This window comes from Pyrgilauda ruficollis, unplaced genomic scaffold (assembly GCF_017590135.1).
Source record: "Pyrgilauda ruficollis isolate IOZ18807 unplaced genomic scaffold, ASM1759013v1 scaffold15, whole genome shotgun sequence".
Taxonomy (NCBI): Eukaryota; Metazoa; Chordata; class Aves; order Passeriformes; family Passeridae; genus Pyrgilauda; species Pyrgilauda ruficollis.
Genome location: NW_024513654.1, coordinates 3,307,861 through 3,323,200, shown reverse-complemented (window position 1 = coordinate 3,323,200; position 15,340 = coordinate 3,307,861). Strand labels below are relative to the sequence as shown.

The 15,340-nt window shown below is 47.7% G+C and overlaps 1 protein-coding gene across 1 annotated transcript in view; it reads left to right on the top strand.

Moving 5' to 3' along the window:
- The window catches only part of LOC121350067 (phospholysine phosphohistidine inorganic pyrophosphate phosphatase), a 71,781-nt gene extending 58,194 nt beyond the window's left edge, over window positions 1-13,587 (top strand). The window contains exon 7 of the mRNA XM_041461082.1: window positions 12,859-13,587. Coding sequence (XP_041317016.1) covers window positions 12,859-12,949 — 91 coding nt within the window. The 3' untranslated portion in view covers window positions 12,950-13,587. The remainder of the gene's footprint in view (window positions 1-12,858) is intronic.
- Window positions 13,588-15,340: the final 1,753 nt, after the last annotated feature.

Below are 15,340 nucleotides of genomic sequence, written 5' to 3'. Positions count from 1 at the left end.
TGTTTTTTCCATCCATGTGAGTGTATGAAATGAGAGTGAAGTGCATAAACAGGTCTGGAGGAAGGTTTTCCATTAGCTGCAGGTAGTAATTTATGGTAGGAAAGCAACAGGCAGTTAAACTCTGTGCATTGCTGAGCATTAATGTATAGTGCTGTAAGTTAGAACATCTCCTTTAAGGTTTTACTTGATGAAGTCTCTTCCTTTATGATCTGCTAAAGCTCTTTCCATACAAGGGCTTGGGTCGTTTGTTTCAAAAAATTCTTTATTATATTTATATAGATTATACTTCCATAGCACACACCCCCCCAAGCCACTGATTCATTTTAGACTGAGAAAAAACATCAGAGGATTGATCAGCCCTCCACAGATTGCTCCGTGCTGCTTTGAGTGCAAGTTGAAGGGGATTGGCTTATTGTTGGGTTGTTTTTAACTCCACAGACAAATATCTCCACCCTGAAATGCCTTTGGAATGTAGCAATATGTGCAGACCACAGCCTTGGCTGTCCCACCTCCAGTACAAAGTAGACCTTTGAAGTATTTTAAGTATTAGATTTTCTCAAAGGTATCGAGCATGGTATGTAAATAGACTTCATTTAAGCCAGGTTGGGTTACAGAAGCACAGCTAAAACCAGTATTCTGGGCTGTTCATTCTACAAAGGATCAGTCTTCACTTGAAGCTGATGCAAAGGGAGGAAACTGGTCTCAACCACAACGCTCAGAAGAGACAAAAGCAAATACTGCAGATACCAAGAAGGTGAAGCAGTTACCATGCCACTGCTCTTGTTTGTTTGGGGTTTTTCCTCCTCTGTGCTAAAGCTGTTAAGTCTTTTTATTGATTTCATGGTTAAGAAAAGTCCCAAGTTCAGTCTGATCCTGAGAAATGGGAAAGCCTTGCCAGCTGCAGTGGAGGTGGAGAAGCCCCTGGGCACCCCTTTCATTCCCAGTCCTCTTGGGCACCTTGCACAGCCTGATCCTTGGCTTCTGAGTTTTGGAGCTCATGAAGAGCTGACTCAGAAACCATCTCAGCCCTACGAGGGTGAATGTGGCAGGGTTTGAAAGCAGCAGTGGTGCCTGGTGCTGTTCTGAGTGTTCCAGGTGTGGCACAAACTCATCCTGCTCAACGATTTTGTGGTTCCAGGCTGTGGTTCACACGTGTGATAACAGCCAGCAATAAACTGCTGTGGGATATGTCCAGTCAGTCCTGCAAAAACCAATTTAAAAAAGCTATTTGGAGGTGGCCATGGTATTAACCATTGTATTTATGAAGGTGGAAGGGACTGACAGAGAAAATGATGCTGGAGGATGTGCAAGTTAGCGCAGGACACAGACTGAACCTGTGCAAATCTCTGAACTGAAACCAAGCATCCCAAACCCAAATATTCATCACTGAGTTGTTGCAAATTTGGGATTATCTCTTTGACAACATGCAGCAAAATCCCTGTTGACATGACTTGGTATTTGACAAAACTCTTGGAAGGCTTCAGCCGGGGGCTGGCTCTGAGCCTGCACTGAGCACACAGCAAGTGGGACACACGAGCAGCCTCCTCCATCTGAGGAGCTGGAAGTCAGAGCTGGAAGGAAGCAGGTACAGCCCTTGGCCTGTTCCGTGTCCAGCCCAAGGGCTGGGTGCCAGGGATTTAATCCCTGCACTAACACTGTTGGTTCAGTGCACTTTCCATAATCCATTCTTAAGCACGAGCCTAGCTGTGGTTTGACACCTTGAAAAATGTGCTCGCTGCCTTCCCCCAGCCCGGCGCTGCCTCCTGCATCCTGCCGGGGTGGAGGAGAGCCAGGAGGGGGAGGAAGAGCCCGCAGCCATCCCTGCAGCACTGGTGTTTCCAGGGCAGCAGTGCTGCCTGTTTCCTGCAGCGCTTCCAAGCAGCCCTGGGATCGTGGGGCGCAGCGCGGTCCGCAAGCGCAGCGTGTCCTCATCCTTTGAACAGCTTCCCACCTTTGTGAGCCTAATCTGCAGAGGACATCCTGCCTTCCTCTGGAGGGAGGCAGCCCGGCCTGAGGTCCCCATTGCCAGTTAAAAAATGACAGGGAATGCAGTGTGGGCTGGCTGTTGCTGGTCCATACAGAACTGTGTTGTTTTCTGCTGGATTTAGGGTCTGACGCCCCAGCGACCCCATTCAGTGTCCTGGAGGCTGCAGGCACATGGCACAAGGTTTCCTTCATTACCTGCTCAACAGATCAGCAAATCTGGACTTTTTCATCCGTGAAACAAAGCAAAAAGCAAACTTGATCAGCTCCATCACTTCATAGAATCACGGAATAGTTTGGATTCAAAGGGGTATTAAAACCCACCCAGTGACACCCCCTGCCACGGGCAGGGACACCTTCCACTATCCCAGGTTGCTCCAAGCCTCTTGAGCACTTCCAGATAGTGGTAAATGTCACTTCCAGATATTGGTAAATGTATCTCCCAAGCAAATGAAGTTTCATTCCCTTGGCACTGTGGTCATGGAAGGGAAGGCAGGCAGACATCAGGTCAAACTTCCAAACAGAAGATTGTGAAGATCTCAGTTACAGAGTTGCTTAAGCAAATGAGCCATAATTTGGAATAACTTTAGTAAAGTTTCTGCTTTAGAAGGGGCAGGAGTTTCTGAGGAGCAGGGCTGAGTTATTTGGGTGGCTCTGCGTGCTCAGGTGTCTCTGAGCCCTTCCAGAGGACATCAGTCATGCACTGACTCAGGCAGAGGCAGAACTCCTGGGGTTTAGCCCAAATATATATTCCCTTTTGTTATATCTGTTCAGCACAAGCACATTTAGGGTGTTCCTGATGTCCTTGAGTGAGGTTGGATGTAATATTCCTATCTGGAATCTGGTCTGGGAAGAGAAGTCAGACAGACCCCATGCCGTTGCCTTGTCCAGGCCGAACAATTTTGCAGACAAAAATATAAATTTTGCCTTCATTTTCCTGTGAAGGTGCTTTTTTGGCTTCCCACGTGGGAAGGGTTTTGGAGCAGGGTGGTGCTGGTTCCCAACACGTGTGTGAATTGGCTGTCCCTGCCCTTTGGAAGGAGAACTGGCTGCTTGTCTGTCTGCTTGGGTTTCCTGGGAGTGGCACAGATAGCTCATAGTTTCATTCTCGTTTAAAATTAAAGCTGATTTAGTGAGCAGCATCTGGAGACAAATATTATTCTCCTTAGGGTAGCTCAAATTCTTCTTTGGTGAGAAACAGTCTTTTAAAGCTGTAACTTGGAGTGTCTTGTCTCCAGGGTTGCATTATCAGTGCCAATCTGGCCTAAGACTTTTTAAGTCAAACTTCTCCAAGCAGCATTTGAAACCTTAAATTAAGACTTCTTTCTTTTATAATCTGCAAAGCTCCTTTCTTGCTAGAATCTGCATCTGCCAGAGTTCTATGACTTAAATCTCCATGAGATGCTTTGCAAGTGTAGAAGCCAGCATTCATTTTACACCTTTCATAGGGATTTTGTAAGTGATATATTAAAGGAAAGCAATGAAATATTCTCTAAGGCTAAGGTCTTTAAAAGTATCTAACAGAGTAAGATGTCTGAGCACCACTGAGCTTTACATTCAACCCTTGAAATTAATCTTTCTCACTCCTGTGTAATATTAAATCAGATTAATAGCTAATGCATCAGCTCCATTTAAGATGCACATCTGTTTGTGTATGCACAAAGAAAATATTTATGTCCAGATTCTTTCTCAGGGGCGTTTAAAATTATTTTCTACTGAATTGAGTAAGGTCATCTGGCAAAGCCAAGCAGGTCATCAATAATTAATCCAAGCAGGCAGAGCTGAGTCTCAGGGTGCTTGCAAACACCCTGTTAGACTGGATAGTTTGGCAGAGCAGGGGCAATTCTCAGATTTTCTCAGAAAACAAGCAAATGTGCATTTCACTTTTGAGGGGGGAGAGGGAGGCTTTGCTTTTATTGGAAACAGCTGTGCTGTGCTTGCACTGCAGCACTTGGTGCATCCACATGTGCAGTCAGAGCTTCTGGTCTCCCAGGGCACCCCAGGCCAGCCAGGGGGTCATTGCACTGACACCAACGTGCCTGGCATTCATGGCTCATTTCCACCAAGGGGTTGGATTTATCTCACTAAACTTTATCTATATTTTATGAAAAGTTAGATTCTTTACACCTAACCCTAACTCTGGCTGTCCAAGAACTGGCTCTGGGGTATGAGCTTGTCATCTGGTTTAAATAGAGTCAGTAGGGAAAAGAATCGTCTCTTCCAGAGGTTATTTCCTATCCAGACTTGTTATCTAAGAAACTGGGATGAACATGGGATGAATAAGAAGGGGGAAGAAAGCTGGTGAAGGGTCTGGAGCACAAGTCCCATGAGGAGGGAGCTGGGAAGGGGCTCAGCCTGGAGCACAGGAGGCTCAGGGGGGACCTTGTGGCTCTGCACAGCTCCTGCCAGGAGGGGACAGCCGGGGGGTCGGGCTGTGCTCCAGGGAACAGGGACAGGAGCAGAGGGAATTTCTGCATGAAAAGAGCTGCCCAGGGCAGTGGTGGAGTCCCCATCCCTGGAGGGATTTAAAGGACCTGTAGATGTGTTACTTGGGGACATGGGTCAGTGCTGGCCTTGGCAGTGCTGGGAACAGTTGGGCTCAATGATCTCAGAGGCCTTTTCAACCTAAGGGATTCTGTGGTTTGTGTGTCCTTCCCCTTTCCTGTCTGTCCTGGGCAGGAGGCTCCTGAAGAGGTTCAGGTGAGCAGCCTGGGCAGAGCATCTTGTTTTTGGGCAGACAGCTCTGGGTGAAATGGGTCTGGGCCAGCCTGATGGGAAACCTCAGGTGGCTGAGGGTGAATGTTCTCCTCTGCAGCAGCAGAAGCAATCTTTGCTCTCACATGTTTGTGTTTCCTCTGGCTGTTCTGGTTGGCCTGACAGAGTACATTGAACAAATATTACCAGTGCACTCATCACTGTGTAAGATGGATTGAAGTGGTTTCCATGGGGCTGAGCATGGCAGTCCCTGATGCAGTAACTCCCTTCCACCTGTGTGACTCAGGAGTCAAACCCAGCATCCATCACCCAGCATGGAGCCAGGCTTTTGAGCCATGATGGCTTCACCTCTGGATTCAGGCTTGGATGGGACCACAGCAGCTCAGAGCCCACAAGATACCTGGATTATGGGCAGAGAAGAAGGGAGCAGAGCCCCTTGGGGCAGAAGGGACTGACTGGGTGTCCCCCCATCCTGTGCCCACCAGGTTCCAGCTCTCCCTGCCGCACCAGCTGTTCCCAGGACACGTGTGCAGCTGTTTTGGGATTAGCAGGCTGGGAACCAGTCCAAAACCAGATCAGGCATGTGTGCTGCTCCCTCTCCTCCACCATAATGCTGGTATGCACACTTCTAATGCCTGGCCCCTGCTGAACTGCTCTGGCTGTGCAAGACGAGAGAGCTCTGAAGTTTTGACAGGAAAATTGCTGCCCAGCTGCCGGAACACCAATGCTGTGCTTGTTTAAATATTTGTTCAAACCAGCTTGACTTTCCATGAGGGATTTTGGAGGTAAGGGAAAGAAGTCAGCACTGATAAAATCTCATGCTCTGGTGTAATGACATGAGAGCCTTTAGCCAGGAGTACCCTCTGTCCCAACAGCAGCACTTCACATCACGTCTTCCCATCACCATCCTGCCTGCCTTCGTGCCTGTTTCTTACTGTATAGATGTGTATATATCCTCTGCACAGACTTTCAGGACTTTTATTCTCCAGAGCTTTTAATCTGGCATGTTCACATGTGCTGGGTTTCCTGAGAGAGAAAATAAATAGGGATGGGTGGAGGAAAACAGCTGCCATCATCTGCTTCCTCAGCGCTGTGTGCTCAGAGTGCAGGGTGCACTGCATCCTGCAGAGATGCCAGGAATTGGGGTCTCTCAAGGGTTAATTTGCAATCCCCACGAGTAAATGTCGTGCCTGTGGAGAGGAGTATGGGAAATACTTGTGCTCTCTCCCAAGCTTTTTATGTGAAACCCATGGAATTTTGCTCCTGCCAGCCTCCAGCTCCTGATCTGTTCTCTCACCTCTGGTCATTTAACTTCTTCATTTTGACAAAGTCCCCCTTGCTCTCCCTGAACCTCTTCAAACCTGTGGTTACAATCCACGTTTCCAACATGTTCCTTGCTTCCCAAAGTCATGTCCTGTACCAGATCTTGGCAGTTTAAGAAGACCTGGTGGAAAACCTGGCAGAGCAGAGTGCAGCAGGGACACCAGGCACTCCTCACACACCTCTTTTAGCCCTACCAGTGCTCTCAGCACCCTCTTCTAAGCAGTTATCTCTGGAATTGTGTATCTGAGATCTTTGGTTAGAGCATCTCCATGCAGCCAACTGATTAGAAACTAACTAATTCCAATTAAACACTTCCAATTAAATTTTCAGCACATGTATGTTTGAAAAGTACAAGTACTCACCCCAAGAAGTGTATTGAAGTTCAGAAAAACAAAAATCTGGGGAATGGCAACTTTCCAGTGCTTGGAGGGGCTGCAGGAAACCTGGAGAGGGAATTTGGATGTGGCATGGAGTGACAGAATGAGAGGGAACAACTTCCCAGTGCCAGGGGGCAGGGTTAGATGGGATATTGGGCAGGAATTGTTCCCTGCCAGGGTGGGCAGGCCCTGGCACAGGGTGCCCAGAGCAGCTGTGGATCCCTGGCAGTGCCCAAGGCCAGGTTGGACATTGGGGCTGGGAGCACCTGGGACAGGGGAAGGTGTCCTTGCCATGGCAGAGATACCTTTAAGACCCTTTCTAACACAAACCATTCCAGGATTCTGTGATTTCTAGCATTTGACTATTTTATTTTATTTTATTTTTAGGTAAACTATGTAGAAGGATAACTACCTATGCCCCCAATCTTAATATTGTCCACGTGTTGAGATGTATTACCTGGAGAAGAGTTGGATTTAAGCTGGTTTATTCTGCTCAGTTAAAACTGCAGCAGTTTAACATAAATGGGAACAATTAAGTCGCAAGCCCACAGACTTCCTTCAGGTGTTAGCAAACAATTTGGCAGTAATTTCCACCCGTTTGTGGATGCTTGAATTTAAATGAGTCACAATTAAACACAATTAGTAGCGTGTGAAGTTCTGGGAGGCAAGAGGGGAGCAGTGGAGAATGCTGGTTTGCTCTGATGCAGGTTTGCTTTGCTTGGAGCTCTCCAAAATCCAGTCTTCTAACCACAAAAGCCTCTCTTCCTATCCCAGGGATCTGTCCATGACATGAGAGGGTCCCAGGTATGGGGTTTCCTGGAGTTCTGGGAGCTCCTCCAGCCATGGGTGCTGTTACTGACTTTGGTGCAGGTTTTTCTCTAATTGTATGATCAGGAAATGTGGCTTTACAACCATCCCTCAGCTGTCCATCAGGGACCTGTCAGTCATTGTGATTTATCTGGGTTTTCAGTGCCAAACTGATTAAATTGCATGTTTCACAAAAGAAAAAAAAAAAAGAGAGAATTTCACTCATGGCACCAAGTCTAATTATTGCATCTTTCCAAAGCAACCAGCAAAGGTTACAGTGTCTGTTTGCATTCCTCATAAAGAAAACCTTGTTAAACTCAGTCTTGCGTATTTTACAGCCATGGTAAGAGCTCCTGAAGAATATGCTGTCAGGAGAAATGGTCTCAGACTTTTTTATCTCACTTTATGGAGCAGGAATTGGTGCTGTTGATGGGGAGTCTGAATGGTGACCCAGAGATGCCTTGGTCAAACAGAGGGTGACTTTTGGGATGGGGTTTGCTGTGTGACAGAAGTGGTGCAGAGCTGGGATCAGGTTTGCCAATGGCTGCAGCTCTGTGGCACTGCAGTGTGGGATCATTTGTCTCTTTCAAGTTCACTTTGGTGCCTTGCTTTGGCCCTGCTTGGTGTTTTTCCTGCCTACCCCAATTTCTGGAGGGCTGTGTAAGAGCTAATTTTAACCTGTGATACCAACCAGGTGTTGATCAATCCCTGTGTGCTCTCACTCTCAAGTTTCAGCAGGTCTCAGGCTGAGCTGGATCCCAGTGCTGTTTCCACCCCTGTGACCATGACTGTCCAATATCAGCTATCTGGCTTTCTATTTGTTAAATATTTTGCCCATGCAGTAACCCAGCTGTTTCCTTTTTGTTCCCCATGGTCGACTGTCCAATGTCAGCTATCTCCACCTGGCTTTCTATTTGTTAAATATCTTGCCCATGCAGTAACCCAGCTGTTTCCTTTTTGTTCCCCATGGTTTTCTGGAGAAGAGCACAATGGGGCGCTGAGAGGGCCATTCCAGGCTGTGTGTGAGGGTCCCTAGGACAGCATGAGGGGAGGGCCTGGAGCTCAGACATCCCCTCGTAGCTCCTGGTGGGATGGTTTGCTCCCAGCTCGTAGAGAATCAGTCACATCCCATGTTCTGCAGGTCCAGTTCCCTTTCCAGCAGTGATTCCCTGTGACAGTGCCATTGGAACTGGCTGACAGCACCATCCAATCCTCTCTCCAACCCTCAGACCACACCTGGAATCCCAAATGCTGTGGGAAACAAAAGAATTAACTCAAAGTCTGGGGTTTGGGTCATCTTTCTGTGTGTCATCTTTCCTCTGCATTTGCTTCAAAGACTCCTCATCGTTCCTGAAAGGACCAGGCAAGCCAGCATAGATCCCTTCATCCCTCAGAGATGCTCAGCTGCATCTGGGTGAGCCCTCCCAGAAAACTGCACAGAAGTTGGGACAACTCAAGAGCATTCCTGGTAGCTGAGTCTAGGCAGGGAATCCACCCTGTCAGAACAGACTTATCCAAGTGGAAATGTGACCCACACAGTACGTGAACCTTCTTACCCTTGCAGAAGCTGGTTTTTTAAAATCAGCCCTGTACAATTTGGTTTCATGCTTCAGCAGGAGGAAGCCATCACTTTCTGACAGGCAGCAGTTCTGATTCTGGAGTTTCCCTGATAACTGGAGCTTCTCTTCCCAAGTGAAGAATTAAAATTGCAGAGCCAGTTTCCTGCAGCACCCTGCTGCTTCCTGATGTCTCCAAGTGCAGCACTGATCTGAACTAACCAGTTTAGTATGGGCTGGGGGTTTGGCTCAGGGCACAAGAGGCCACAGAGGTGGAGCCCTGACAGTGATCAATGGCCCCTGGGAGAGGAGGATGTTCAGGCATCTCCTGAGGAGCATTTGATGAGTAACTGGAGCCTCAGGACCACTGTCTGAGCTGCATCATGTTCAATATAGTTCCTGTTGTTCATGTGCTCTATGCACTGGTCCTTTTGGGTGGCTTTTCTTCTGAAGAACATGTTCTCTTGACATCACCCTGTGTCCCCATAAGGAAGGACCTTATATATGTATATATAGGAGTTCATACACCTTGGTATTTGATCTATTCCGAAGGTCAAATTCAGACTTGTCAGTCACTGCAAGTCAGTAAAAACCTCCAGTCTTTCAGGCTGAAAAGTTTGACAGATTCAGAATTGGGTCTTTTTAATTATGTCAGACTCCTAAAGTAATCCAATGCCTATCCCCAGCAGTTTAACTTGACAGTAACAATGAACAACCAAGCTAAACAGCCTCTGCAAATTCTTGTAGACCAGGAAGGACCACCCTGGCTTTCAGAGGGATCCTGTGCTAAGCCACTCCTTTCCCTGTCCCCTTTGTATGCCAGCAAGGTGGCCACCAAAGGCAATGCAGAAGTGTCACATTTCACAGTGCCATGGCCAGTTTGGGCTGGGAAATGGTGTGCACTTCCAGGCTGTGGTGCTCAGCCACTCCAAGGAGTCCTGCTTTATGGAAGAGAGTGTTTCCCAAGGATGTAGTTGATTTTTCACAAGCAAGTTTGTGCACTGGCCAGGAGTGCTGACAGCTCAATGTTCAGCTGCAGTATATAATTTTCTGTCATTTTGATTTATGCTCTTCTCTGCAACCAGAGTCCCATATGAGAAAAAAAAAATCAGAAGGAGTCTGTCCTAAAGTTAGCTCAATGCTAACTTCTTCAACTGACCTAGCTAACTAAAGATATTTTTAGATTTTTTATTATTATTATTATTTATTTCTGGAATATGAAGGAAGAAGGTGTTAAAAGGTAACCTTCACTGCCAGTTGTGTGACCTGCAGTTGCTGTGGGGTTGTTGTCACTGAGAGAAGCTGAGCTGGACCTGTGAGACCGAGATCTGCTCTGGCTGAAGCTTCCACCTGCACCCAGACCTTGTCCAGGGAGGCTCTGACCCATCAAAGCAGTGGCCAGGACATCAGGGCAGAGCTCCAGAGCACTGCTTCACCTCAGGGCCTCTTAAAACTCCCAGTGGCTGGTGTTTCTCTTAGGGAAAAGCCCAAATTCCCCAGAGAAGAGGCTGGTGTAGTGCCATGGTCTCTGCTCCCTCTGGACAACAGAATAAAGGCTCGTCCTCCAGCATTTGGGTTTGCCCAGAGGTTTTATGGCACAGCTCTCTCTTTTGCCTCACTTCTGGCACCCAGACTTGGGCTCCTGAGTTGTTTTGCTGCATTTGGAGCTTTGTTTCTTGGCATTAGAGTTTGGGGGTTATTGCTTGCAGTTCCCTTTCCTTGGATGCTTCAAGAGCAGCCCCGAGCCAGAGGGGGGAGCAAACCCATCCCTTGGCTGTTTTTGTGAGCCACAAAATGCCTGTGAGACAAAGGAAGGGGCCACATGAAACAGGAATTGTGGTGGCACTGACAGGGACAAAAGCCCCATGCACAGCCCTAGGAAAAGGCAAGAGAGCAGGGAAGTGTGTTTATTCCAGCTCTCTGCTTTCCTGCAGAGTTCAGACAACTTTATTTATTGTGTTTTAATATTAACTTCAGTGGAGCCAGGAGTGTGATGTGATCCCATGGTATTTGGGCAAAGGAATAAAAATACCTTATTTCATATATATATATATATATATATGTGTGTGTTTATATATATATATTTATATATACATACACACACCCCCTTTTCACAGGACACATGAAGTGTGTACAGGACTTTTCCTTGATGACTGGCATTTAGCAGCTGAGTTACAGATGGATTTCTGTGTAGTCAGCACAGATATTAATCACAAAATCCTTTTAATAGATCAAAGAGTGCTGTGTAATTGAAAATTTCTTGCAGAAGCATTCGTTTCAAGCTTCTCCTTGAAAATTTTCTCCTCCTAATGTGTAATCTAGGAAAGGAACACTTTCCAGGGTGTAAAATGCAAAGAGAAGTTTTGTTCATTGCTTTATTTAGTTCTCCACTCAAATTAAGGATTAGTGACAAGAAATTGATATTTTACTGTATGCCCAAAGTTATTTTTGTGTTCATCAAAGCCACTTGGTTAAATCAGGAGTGAGCAATAATTACCACTGAAGGGATAGATACACACTGGGTTTTTACTTGCTTTATGTGTGAAGGTTTTTCTCCATCATCAAACTCCTTTTCAGTTGAGAAAAACCTTAAAAAAATCATTAATTATTATTCTCATTGCTCCCTAGCCCTGTAACCAGATGGAATTGGGATATTTAAAGAAAAACCCATCCACCCTTTAAATAAGATGCAGAGTGTGTTTCCTGGAGCCTGGTGCTGGGCATGGCTTTGCAGGTGACACAAGGAAAGGTGAATATCAGCAGAAAATACAAAAAATATTTTATTTTTCCTAGTTCATAGCCCAACTTTGCAGCAAGCAGAGCCTCAAGCACACAGTGTGGACTTCCAAAAGAGGCCATGCCTTTGTGAGGAGCTCGTGGGCTGAGAAAGGAGCAGGAAGGAAACAGCCCTGGGGAGCTTCAGAGCTGGGACAGAAGAAATGATTTGGTGCTTGTACAGACAAGTGCTCACCAAATCCTGCACATCATTAATAATAGTAATAATAATCATCTCTCTGCCTCCCCTGCATCCGGTGGGAAATGCATCTTCTCCACGGAGAGGCTGTGCTAAATAAAGGTTTGCCCTTCCCAGGGAGCAGGAGAGGTGGGAGGTGGACATTTGGGCTCCCATCTCTCTCCCAAAGGAAGGTCATTAAGCGTATAAAATACATATGTTTTCCCTTCAGCAGCTGTTGGGTTTCTCAGCCCAAGAGCCATAACAGGACCATGAGGTTTGGAGAATTTCTGCCTCCCACATCTGCCCCCCTCCCCACCAGCAGCACTGCTAAATCAGCAGAATGGGATTGTGCAGCTGTGCCTCGTTAGGCCAGTGCTGCTAATTAAGTATTGGCAAAAAATGGCTTCAAGTCACTCTGCTTTGGGGTGGTGGCTTGGTGGAAGGTGAGACTGAGCCTTCTTCTGGTGGTGTTTCAAACCACCACTGGTGGGTTTGCAAGAGGTGGTGGTCCTGCAAAATTAACCTTGGCAGAACCTTCCTTTTCACTGCAGTGGTGTGACGACTTTCTGTGTCTCTAGGTTGAAAGGGAATAGTTTTTTTTCTCTACCCATTTCTAGATAAAAACTGTGGGAGAATAATTATTTGTAATTTTGTAGGCTCCAAGGCTTGCAGTGAGGTGTCCTTACAGTGATCCCTGCCTGGTGCTGCTATTGCCTGGATGAAGAAGTGCCATGTAAAATGTTGACTTGGATTAGTTAATTAACTAATTGGAAATTCTCTTCCAATTGAGGTTTTGCAAAGTTTTGCTGAGCTCATTTGCACAAAGGGCACAGGATCCACCTGGGCATGTGGGAAAAATCTGGGTGTGGGAGAGAGAAAGGGGAAAAACAAACAGAAGAGGGAGGAATGTGAGTCAGGAATGGTGTGGCAGCAGGAGCAGGGAGGTCACTCTGCCCCTGTCCCTGCACTACTGGGGTCACACCTGGAATGCTGTGCCCAGCTCTGGCCCGTCAGCTTGGGAAGGACCTTGGGACACTGCCACTGGTGCTGCCAGGGCTCTGTGGGCAGCAGGATGACCAGGGACATGGGGGCTGTTTGGGATCCTGCCCTTGCTCAGCTGTGCCCCTCTGTCTCCTTCCAGGCCGTCCGATGAAAACCACCCCGAGGTGAAGCCTGATGCCTACGTGAACAACCTAGCTGAGGCTGTGGACATCATCCTCCAGGAGATGTAAATCCCAGCAGGAGCTGTAAATCCAGCAGGAGCAGGGATGAGCCCTCACGTGCAGCCCCTCCACGGAACCACTTCATCCTCTCCCACCTCCATCTCACCTGAATGAACCCAGCCCAGCCTTGTGGTGCAGGGTGGTGGGCACCTGCCTTCCGAAATATTTCACATAATGGTACTAAAATGATCTACTGACCTCCCATGCAAGGGAGCACCAAACCTGCTGTCCTCTGGCAAGTCCTGAATGCCCTGCCCTTGGTGCCTGTGAGGGGCCTCAGCCTCCTCTGGGTGATGCTGGGGGGCTGTTCCCCCTTTTCATCTTTGCTCACACTGGGAAGACGGAAAACAGGGAACCCAGGCACCTCCTCATGAATGGATTTACCTGTTTAACCCCCATGTCCTGTGCCTTTTGGGATGGGAATGTCCTTTGGGGGCTGATGGAGGCCACCAAGCTCCTGTGTGTGCCTCGGGTGGCACAGAAGCCCTGGGGAGGGGACAGCCCCACGTGCCTTGGCATGGCAGGAGCTGTGGTTCTGCCAGGACCAGCCCGTCTGGAGCAGCCCCAGGAGGGGGCACAGGAATCAGTAACACATCAGGGAATAACTGCACCATCCTGTCAGGAATAAACCCTGTCCTTTGGATCTGGCCTGTTTGTCGGTGTGTTCAGTTGGATCAGCACTGGCAGGGATATTTACAGGACTTGAAATGTCCATAAATACAGGACTGGAAAAGGCCATGGGACTGATGGTCTTTGCCTTCCCTCTGTGGGGGGTCTTCTAGGCAGCCTGTGTGGGAGGGGCTGTGGGATTCCTGCCCCTCCCCATTAAAATCCTGGATGTGCAGTCCCTGAGCTGCCAGCGCTGAGTCAGACACAGCTCCAGCTGAAAATGGACTTTGCACAAGGGCATGTAGTGATAGAACAAGGGGGAATAGCTTCAAAAGGGTGGGTTTAGATTGGATTTCGGGAAGAAATTCCTCCCTGTGAGGGTGGGGAGACCCTGGCACAGGGTGCCCAGAGAAGCTGTGGCTACTTCATTCCTGGAAGTGTCCAAGGCCAGGTTGGATGGGGCTGGGAGCAACCTGGGATAGTGGAAAGTGTCTCTGCCCATGGCAGGGGTAGAGTAGGATGAGCTTTAAGGTACCTTCCAGCCCAAACCATTGTGGGATTCTGGAATTCTGTACTCATTCCCTGGGTCTGATCCTGCCCCACATGCCTGCTGAGAATCTGCTGCACCAGCTCAGCTCCAGCTCAGCCCCTTCCTGCTGCCAAGAGTGCTCAGCACATCCAGGGCCAGGACAGGCATGAGATTTGCCTTTTTTTGCTGATCAGAATAAGGATTTCTAAGAGGAGCTGCTCCCTGCCTCCAGGCACAGCAGCCCTTCCCTGGGGATTTTGGTTTCTCCCCCTGTCAGTTTTGCAGTGCAGCTGTTGCAGCATGTGTGGTAACACCTGGCCATGCTGCACCTGGCAAGAGCATGGAAGGGGCTCAAAATGGGTCCAAAAATTACAAGATCAGGGGTTGTTCCATCAAGTCCTCTGCCCACCCTTGCTGACACGTGGTAGTGTTTGCAAGGGTCACCTTTTAGTGGCAAAAGTCACCTTTTAATCAATACATCAGCAGCTCTGTGCCCTCTTGGGCTTTGAGCAAGACTATTTGAGCTTTAACCTACTTCAGATCTCCAGGGAACCATGGAAATAATGTAATTATGTTTGTGTTACATATTTTTAATATATATCCATACTCTCAGGCAGCATGTGCTGGCCACTGTCTACATTCAGCCACTGCTCTCTGCTTCTGCAAGCAGGAGGTAAAGAATAATTCCAGCTCTGTTTCCAGCAGTCCCAACAGCTGAAGATGACCCCACTCACTGAAGGACACCAAAATGATGCTCACTGTTTCTGGAGTGTTGGAACACTTGTTTTTCAGAGCTACCAGCTGGCCCTGGAGTTGCATAGGCCCCCTTGGGGACAGCAGGGGAAAGGGGGCTGGGAATTAAGTTCTAATAAAATAAACTACATCTGGGAAAATGACCTTAGTGCAATTTTTTTTGGTCTGTTTTTGCATCTTCTATCCTCTGGGTAGTGGTTCAGCCAAAGTGTATGGTACTGTCAGCATCCACACACATTGAAGGATGCTGTAAACCCTGGTCAAACGTTCAGGCTGTGATGGATCACTGAGTATTTCTTTTTTAACCCCTAATTCTTCCCTTTTTTTCTATTATACTAAGCCTATCACTTCAATCTGATTAAGTTTAGGCAGATAAACATCCTGCCATCTGTCATGAAACTTTTTACACTGCCTGCTGGAGGAAGTGCAGCTGTTTTCCTTTTTGGGTTGCAAAGGCTGCAGGGAGATACTGCCCTGTTTCCCCAAAAACTTATTTAACACCCCCATGT